The 9,647-nt window shown below is 44.7% G+C and overlaps 1 protein-coding gene across 1 annotated transcript in view; it reads left to right on the forward strand.

The window, feature by feature from the left end:
* Positions 1-7,100, forward strand: part of ARHGEF1 (Rho guanine nucleotide exchange factor 1) — a 29,719-nt gene extending 22,619 nt beyond the window's left edge. Inside the window, exons 19-20 of the mRNA XM_070764618.1 lie at positions 374-467; positions 2,490-7,100. Coding sequence (XP_070620719.1) covers positions 374-451 — 78 coding nt within the window. The 3' untranslated portion in view covers positions 452-467; positions 2,490-7,100. The remainder of the gene's footprint in view (positions 1-373; positions 468-2,489) is intronic.
* Positions 7,101-9,647: the final 2,547 nt, after the last annotated feature.

Genomic DNA, 9,647 nt, shown 5'->3' on the forward strand with positions numbered 1-9,647 from the left:
ACTGAGATGGACAATGTAGGGGAAGAGCAGGCAGCGCTGGGGGCAGAGCGAAGTGAGTCATCAGCCGAGAATCCTTACGTTGCCACAAATGGTCCCAAGGTGCAGCCCTTCCTGAATTTCCTTGCCTCTTATCTTGCCAATCAATTTATCTAATACTGAACTTCAGTTGACTAGTTTATTATGTATAGATGTTAAAACTTTGAACAGCAACTTAATGTATGATCCTAATTCTTTGCACCTCTTCGGAGAGGGGCGGCATACAAATCTAATTATTATTATTATTATTATTATTATTATTATTATTATTATTATTATTATTATTATATTCCTTGCAAATTTCCCTAAGTGTGACTCTCTCTGTCTGTCTTACTAGGATATAGAAACAGAATACTGGAGGTTCCAGCAGCTGATGGAGAACTTTACATCATCTCAACAATCTGGTTCCACATGAGATTTAGCCAAGCAAGGTAGGCAGGGGACAACAACAGGCAAAGGTTGAGATGCTCTAGGCCTTTGATCCCTCTTCCCTCCCATCCCGTAAACCCACAACTACCAAGGATGATAGATGAGGCTGATGGGACACGACTGGCAGATGTTTGGACATTTGAAATAAACACTTTTGCAGGGGAAAAGTACTCCAATGTAGTAGTCCCGTTTTAGTCCAATGGAATTAGTGCCTTCTCTATGAAAGAATCCCTGCTTTTGGTGTGCAGGGGAAATTCTTGAGTTATGACCACAGTTGGGATCAGAGGTTCAGCTACTAAGCGATGCATTCATTAAACAAGGCATCCCCTGACCAGACCTGATTTTACGACCATTTTTACTGCAGTCAGTTAGAGCAGTGATTTTCAACCTTTTTTGACCCGCGGCACATTTTTTACATTTACGAAACCCTGGGGCACATTGAGCCGGTGTGTGTGTGTAAAAAAAGTCTGGACAAAAAAATGATCTCTCTTCCTCCCCTTCGCTCTATTTCTTTCTCCCTCTCTCTTTCTCTCCCTTCCTTCCTCTTTCTTTCTCTCTCTCTCCATCCCTCTTTCTCTTCCTTCCTTCCTCTCTTTTTTGCTCTCTTTCTCTCTCCCTCCCTACATCCCTCTATGTCTTTCTCTCTCTCTCATTCCCTCCCTCTCTCTCTCTCCCTGGCTTTCTTTCTCTTTTTCTCTCTCTTGCTTTCTCTCTTTCTTTCTCTTGTTCTTTCTCTCTTGCTTTTTTTCTCTCTAGTTCTTTTTCCCTCTCTCGCTCTTTCTCTCTTTTGCTTTCTTTCTCTCCCTCTCTTGCTTTCTCTCTCTCTTGCTTTCTTTCTCTCTGAGCTTCGCAGCACATCTGACCATGTCTCGCGGCACACTGGTTGAAAAACACTGAGTTAGAGGGTTCTTTCTGTGGTTAAGCGAAGCATGTGGTTGTAGAGTGAATTCGTTGTTAAGCGAATCCAGCTTTGCCCATACCATCCCCCCCACTTTCAGTTTGCCAGCTGGGAAGGCCCCAAATGCCAATCAAGTGAGCCCGGAAGCCGGTTGCCAAGTGCCCAGTGGTTGCTGGGATGGGGAGGTATGATGCTCACAACTTGGGAGGATGGCTTTTAAAGAAATGTACCTCTACCTTTCTCTTTTTCTATGCTAATGACCGATCCCTTTATCGTTCTAAGTCAGTGATGGCGAACCTATGGCGTGGGTGCCACAGGTGGCACGCGGAGCCATATCTGCTGGCACACGAGCCGTTGCCCTAGCTCAGCTCCAACGTGCATGTGTGTGCCAGCCAGCTGATTTTGGGCTCACATGGAGGCTCTGAGAGGGTGTTTTTGGCTTCCAGAGAGTCTCTGGAGGGATGGGTGAGGGTGTTTTTACCCTTTGGAGCCTAGGGAGGACGAAACATGAGTCTACCAGGCCCACCAGGAGTTGGGAAACAGCATTTCTCGCCTCCAGAGGGCCTCTGGAGGGGGGGAACTGTTTTTGCCCTCCCCAGGCATTGAATTATTTATTTATTTATCCATCCATTCATTCATTCATTCATTCATTCATTTATTAGATTAGTATGCCGCCCCTCTCCGTAGACTCGGGGCGGCTAACAACAGTAATAAACAGCATGGAACAAATCTACTGTTTAAAATAATTTTTAAAAAACCCTTATTAAAACCAAACACACACACAAACATACCATGCATAAATTGTATAGGCCTAGGGGGGGAAAGGGTAGTTCAGTTCTCCCATGCCTGACGGCAGAGGTGGGTTTTGAGGAGCTTACGAAAGGCAAGGAGGGTGGGAGCAATTCTGATCTCGGGGGGGGGGGGCTGGTTCCAGAGGGTCGGGGCCACCACAGAGAAGGCTTTTCTCCTGGGTCCCGCCAGACGACATTGTTTAGTCGACGGATTATGGGTGTGGACACTCGCAGCCGCACCCTCTTTCGGCACCCGATGAAAAAAAGGTTCGCCATCTCTATTCTAGGTGATGATAATGTCTTTCCTATCTGAGTGGTTCTTCTTTTTTTTCCAGGCCTGTCGGAAAAACGAAGGAAGATAACTTTGTGGCCTAAGCCATTTATCCTGCCAGGCGGTTCTTTCCCAGCGCGAGGCCACCCCACGGGGCTCTAAGCTGCTGCTTGATTGTATAGGGAGCTGTGGATTTTGTACATAGAATTTTCTGCCTAGATCACATTATAAGGGGGAAACGTTTAGAGCAGGGGTATTCCAATTTTTGACAACTTTTAAGACCCCGGGGACTTCAACCTTCTGAATTCCCTATCCAACTCATTCTGGCTGGGGAATACTGGGACTTGCAAGTCTACACAACTTTCAAGTTGCCAAGACTGGAAAACTCCTGATGCGCCTTGTTTAGAAAAAACCCTGCAAATTTTTCAGGTGTGTGGAGAGGAAGGTTTACATTAGGTCAGAAAGACGGAGGCTTTGGGAAGGGTCACCTTCCCTTTTAAGCCAGGAGAAGGAATAGTTTACAGTGCTGGTTCTCAGGGGTGATATTATATTACAAAACTGGGATTTGATTATCTTCTGTGTCGGCCAAAATAAGTGGTGGGCTAACCAAGAACTCAGGGGCCCGAGACCAGAGCTCATAATCTGATGGCTTGTTTCCTAAGAGGCTCTCGAGATACCTCAAAGGAGGGTGTGTAAGTAGGACGTGAACTATAGCTAATTGTGCCTTTCTTCAAAAGTTCACCCTCCGCTCCCAGGGGTGTAACTCAGCCATTATTGTGTTGTCTTCCACATGCGCACATACAACACTGTTGTTAGAAAATGCAATTGCAGCCAAGCTTCCATAGCAGGAGAGAAACAAACTCACTTCTAAAAGTTCTCCTGTTTATCTTCTGGGGTTCATATTTCATTCTCACGTAGATAAGCCCTGCAGACATTCCTATTTTTCTACCAGTCTCGGTCTCATAACTTATATGAACTCATTTAATAAGGTCCATGTTTTTTGCCAGTTCTTCCTGCCCCGTCTGGGTTTTATCTCCAGCCTGCCAACTTGAACCCAACTCAACCATCACCCCCAGAAGGCTGAAATTCATACAAAAATTATATAAGATAGGTAAAAACCCAGATTGGTACTTTTTCCATGCAATTCTGCACTGAACTGCTAACTCTGGCATTTCTCTACCTTTCAGAAATGTTGGGTTTACATTGAATGACCTGCCACAAGCCATGTTAGCTGGGGACTTCAGGAAGTTACCCTCTCAATTTTTCTTGAGGGCTTCCCAGATTAGCGAAGGCAAGTTGCCAACGACGGCCCACTGGACCATAGTTATAAAGAATATAACAGTCCAAATATTTAATGTTTTGAGGTTGGGTGAAAAGTTGGCGTGGGTCTGGAGTTGCTTGGAAGTGTCTGAGAACTTCTCCACCGTGAGGAAGATTAACAAGCATGCTTCCTAAAAGCCTACTTTGACTCACGCTACCTGTCTTGGGTACAGATGGGGATAATTGAATGCAATACATCTTGGATCTGTCCAAGGGATCCCATCACCGCGAGCTTTATTGCTGGCGTGCTGAGGAAAGGAGGAAGAGGGTCCTCCTTTGAGAAGTCTACCATTCCTGAAGCTTCCTTCCAATCAGATCTTTCCTGTTCCATCTTCCGTAATCTTTTCTCTAAGGCAGTGTTTCCCAAACCTGGCCATTTGAAGAGGTCTGGACTTCAACTCCCAGAATTCCCCAGCCAGCGAATTCTGGGAATTGAAGTCCAGATATCTTCAAGTTGTCAAAGTTGGTTCAACAATGGCCAAGTTTGGGAAACAGTACCCTAGGGTAGAAACCCCATCCCTTCTCGGAAGGAAGAGTCCAAGCACTGTGCATCTTAAGGGCCTTCCGAATCGCGGATCGGACCGTGAGCCCGTTGCAGAAGCTGGCACTTCACGCTCCTTCCGTTCGGCCTTGGGCCGTGGACCCCCTACTCCTTGCCTGCCAATAGTGCCACGCGCCGTCACCAGCCACACGCCTTTTGAACCCTTCCCATAATGCCATGCACAAGTTACCTCACTGCTTTTGACGATCTGCTGTTCTGCCCTGCGCTCAGCAGGTGGTGCCATAGCTACGCCCGTGTCTAGGTATGGGGTGCGCACATACACACAGGCGGGTGTGCATAACAGCTGGTGCTACTTCTTTGGGATTGAGACGACTCGCTATTCAAATCCTGGAGGGATTTTTCAACCTCTTTGCTCCATCCCTCTGCAAGAGTTGCCTAGGGCAGTGTTTCCCAACCTTGGCAACTTGAAGATATCTGGACTTCAACTCCCAGAATTCCCCAGCCAGCATTTGCTGGCTGGGGAATTCTGGGAGTTGAAGTCCAGATATCTTCAAGTTGTCAACGTTGGGAAACACTGGCCTGGGGTGTGTAAACTGTTGTTGGATACACTTTGGTCCCAGGGAACAGGAGAGTTTTAAAACTTCAGGGAGGATTTGGATGTGTTTTGGATCCACGCAGCATCCAAACCTTCGTTTGTTTCACTTTTTCTCGCCTTGTCATTAGTTGTGACTTTGGTTGAATCAGGATTGGGGTGGGGATTAGTTGTTGCTAGACAACCGGAGGGGGCTTCCTCCCTTGGGAAAAACTGCCGGGTGACAGCATAGAAAATGATGGGTTAATTGGGGGGTGCTGAGAAGTTCCTGGGAAGGTTAAATCCACCCAAGAGGAGAGAGGGGGGAAAGATATAGTAATGGTGTTTACCCCACAGAGGGAAGATAGAGCATGGGGTAGAGATGAGGGCTCAATCCACCAGCATCTTCGGAGATAGACCTTTATTCGAATGCTTCCAAGTGTTTTGAACACGAGCTTGTATTTTAAGAAAAACCTTCTGTTTTTCTGTTTTGGGGGGCACTGAGAAATTGTTCCAATGTTAAGGGAACGATGGGGCTGTTTTGTGTGTAGAACAAAATCGTGTTTAGCTGTGTCTAATTTTTTTTAAAATCCATTGCTGTACAAAGCGTGTAAACCAGTATATCCCTTGAGTTGTTGTTTTTCCCCCCCCCCTTTCACCTCCCAGTATTATGAAGTATCAAATTTTAAAGGGTTGCAGAAGAGGATGCTGGACCCGTGTTTCGCAGCACATGTCTTTTGCAAGTGTTAAAAGAAATATTCTCAAGATCATCCCGAGAACTCTGCCGGCTATGAATCTGGCTTTCCTCTTTTAGGTCAAAAATGTTTCTTCTCCGTTTTTTCTTTAAATGGGCAGTGGGTGCCCTGCTCTGAGTTTCTTGCATAGTTGAACCATAGAAGGAAACGCAAGGTGACCAGAACATCCCTATGTATCTGGGGTCTCCGACCATGTTAAGACTTGTGGACTTCAACTCAACTTCCAATTCTGGGAGTTGAAGTCCACAAGTCATAACATGGCCAGGTTTGGAGACCCCCTGCTCTATATTTTATGCTTCAACAAACAGACATGAAGAACCACCTTCCAATTTCGATCAAAAGTATTGAAAAATGTTGACCCGCATTCAGGATGCCTTTTTGTTCTTTTTAATCTGCTCAGTTGGTGATTTTGATCATAGTGCCCAATTCCAAATTCTTCGGAATTGAGAAGCTTAACCAGGGATGTGAAATCCTGTTTGCTAAATTCAGTATTCTTAACCGAAGAGCACAATCCAGTGGTTTGGGGATAAATATATATATTATGTTAATGAAGATCCTTATGATAAGGATGGGCTATTTTGTAGTCTTATCTATATAGATTTTACTTGCTAGACCGTACATTAGCTCATAATTTCCTGAGAGTCTTGATGCTGGGCTATTTTAACCAGCTTCAACAATTCGCTCTGGCTTTATTTTGCTTTCCCAAATCCCCCCCCCCTCTAAAATGGCAGGGATTTTAAAATTGTAAATACCATTTGGGACCAAAATATTTAAGACTACTACTTTTTTTTTTTTACAAGCTGAGCCAGGCGGCTTAAAAGATTCTTAAATATTTATTTGTAGCCAATTCTCTCAATTCTACACCTGTCTCTTGTCTATTTGCGTTTGAGATTTTTTAACCTGTGCAAATTTGAGTTCTTCAAAACCACCCTGGACCAGTGGCCAAAAATTAAGCTGATTCCTTCCTTTTCCTGGAGTTTTATGGCAAATGGTCTTGAGAATGTTTTCATAATGGCGCCACGGTTATGCTCAATTGATTTCAGTTCATGTGTTAAAGCAGAAAGTTAGGCTGGCTTTATGGAGCAGTTTTTGATAAGAAAGCATCATGGGTATGATACAAAGGGGGGAGGCCTCTTAAGAGCCAAGTCCAACAATTTGGTCACCTGTTTAAGGATGGGATGAAAAGGAAGGGTAGGCATTAAGAGATATTTCAATGTTTCCTCTCCTTCCGTAGGAGAACAGGGATTGAGGCTCTCGTTTGCCTGCATCCCATCCTTTTTATGGGCTTCCTTGGTCTGATCCTCTCCGGATTTCCTGGACTACAACTCCCAGAATTCCTTCTAGCAAAAGGTACAGGAATTCTGGAGGGGATCGAAAGTAGAAAAGATTTGAAAGCTTAGTTACGTACGTCGCGAAAGGGGTGAAGGCAGATGAAAGTGAGCAGAGTAAACCAAAGACAATCTTGTAAATAGATATCTATGAATAATATTCATATGAATATAGTAATAAATAAACCTTATCTTTCCATTTCCTTTGTCCTCGTGTATTTGATTATTTCTTGGTGTTTGGTTCCTTGGAGTTGTGATGGTAGGGTTGCCAGGAATCTTTGTGTTCTGCTGCCTGAAAACAGCACAATTTTCCTGACACTCTTGTAGGGTCTCCTGTCTCTTAATAGGTTGGGTGGGAGAGAGAGACCATGGACGGGGGTCTCTGTTAATTTATGGATTTTAAACCAATATCTCGCCGTGCCATAATGGCTCTTCGGGAAGATGAGGGGAAAGAAAAAAAAGGGCCTTTCTGGGTATTTAAACCACGTCTGATCTTTCTGGGAACTGAATGTCTGGGTAAGTATCGTGGAGGAGGAAGGAAGAGGAGGAAGGAGGAGGAAGGAAAGCAGAAACAGGAGGAGGAAGGAAGAGGAGAAGAGGAAGGAGGAGGAGAAGAGGAAGGAAAGCAGAAGCAAGAGGAGGAAGGAAGAAAAGAAAAGGAAGAGGAGAAGGAGGAGGAGGAAGAAGGAAGAGAAGAAAAGGAAGGAAGAGGAGAAGAGGAAGGAGGAGGAAGAGGAAGGAAAGGAGACGCAGGAGGAGGAAGGAGGAGGAAGAGGAAGGAGAGCAGAAGAAGGAAGGGAGAAGAGGAAGGAGGAGGAAGAGGAAGGAGAGCAGAAGAAGGAAGAGAGGAGAGGAAGGAGAGGAAGGAGAGCAGAAGAAGGAAGAGAGGAGAGGAAGAAAGAGGAGAAGAGGAAGGAGAGCAGAAGAAGGAAGAAAGGAGAGGAAGGAAGAGAAGAGGAAGGAGAGCAGAAGAAGGAAGAGAGGAGAGGAAGGAAGAGGAGAAGAGGAAGGAGGAGGAGGAAGAGGAAGGAGAGCAGAAGAAGGAAGAGAGGAGAGGAAGGAAGAGAAGAAGAGGAAGGAGAGCAGAAGAAGGAAGAGAGGAGAGGAAGGAAGAGGATAAAGGAAAGGAGAAAAGGGAGGAGGAATAAAAGCAGGAGGAGAAGGAGGAAGAGGAGAAAAGAGAGAGCTGCAGCAGAAATAAGGAAAAAGAAGAAGGGGAAAAAAGAAAAACAGCCTGTACTTCTGGTCCTTAATATTGACTTTTCAGCAATTCCTGTAACTACATTTCCCAGGATGCTTTGGGTAAAACTAACCAAGCAGTTGGGCTCGGTCTACTCCAGAGGAACAAGATGCAGCTAGAATCGCTCCATCCTTTGGTAAGATTAAGATTCCTCCCATTACTCTCGTGAGATTCAATTTTAATTATTCTGTTAATTAGCTCAACCCAAGGACAGTCGCAGTGCTGAAGTTCTGGGACATTTATGCATTTGTGGGTCTTTTATTGATGGCCCTAAATACCTTTGGGGAAATAGATGCCGTTGAACTGAATTGGATGTCTAATGCTCAATTTCTTCATTTGCTCTTTAGAGAAATATATTCCTTTGATTCATTTCCTTTCTCTTTCTCTCTCTCTCACACAAAACACAATTATACACACAATTATACACCTCTATCCTCTCTTTTCACCTGTGAGTAGAGACGCAGCGAATAGATATTTTATTGCTTTTGAGGCCAGCGAGAACAGCTGGTGTAAAATTTTCCATCTCTCTCTCTCTCTTTTTTTTTACACTCCATAAATTAATGCAATATTTACAAGAAAGAAAGAAAAATAAAAGGAACGGGACTTTTTTTTTTAAAAACAACTTCTTCATATCCACCACACAAGTACAAGTTTCGTTTCTCTTGTTTAAAACACGGAGTCACACAAGCACAGCGATGGGGGTGGAAAGTTGTGTTTGCTCACTTTGGAGAAAGCGGGTGGGGGGGGTGTTTGGGGGTGGGGGGGGACTGAGTATGTTTACAGAAAGGTTACACCAGCATAGACAAGACGATATTGCACTTCAAAATGTTCAGGATGGGGGTTGTGGAATAAAGCAAAATCGACTGGCCCTCTTTTCCCCAAATTCCAACGTCCAGATTTTGAAGTGCAGCTGGATTTACTAGCCATTAGCCAAGCTGGGATCATTCCGTCTCATCTCCAGATGTTACCCAAAAGAGGTTCGCTTCCTACTTAGTTGGGCTCCGAGAAATGTTAAACGTAAAGAACAATTATACCCAAGCAACAGTTGGTGCCCACAGAGTTAATCCTCGACTTACGATTCCTTTAGTGACCATTTGAAATTGCCCCGGCATTATAAAGTGATTTATAATGAGCGGTCCTCAAATTCAGGATCCTTGCAGTATCCCCATGGTCATGTGATCAAAATTTGGGCATTTGGCAACCGACATAACTGATGGTTACAGCATGGGGGGGAGGGGTGTTTTCATGTGATCGCCATTTGCAATCTTTCCAATTGACCTCTGACCAGGAAAGTCACTAGGCTAAGGTGACCAGATTTTAACATTTGTAAAGTGGGACACCGGGTGGGGTGGGGGGAGGTGGTGTCTTGATTAAAAATTTGGTCTGTGGAGCAAAAAAACTTTTTTCTTTTTCTCTCTCTCTCTTCCTCCTTCCCACTCTCTCCATTTCTCTCCCTCCCTCTTTCTTTCTCTCCCTTCCTTCCTCTCTCCCTCCTTCCCTCCCTCT

This window comes from Erythrolamprus reginae, chromosome 11, assembly GCF_031021105.1.
Source record: "Erythrolamprus reginae isolate rEryReg1 chromosome 11, rEryReg1.hap1, whole genome shotgun sequence".
Classification (NCBI taxonomy): Eukaryota; Metazoa; Chordata; class Lepidosauria; order Squamata; family Dipsadidae; genus Erythrolamprus; species Erythrolamprus reginae.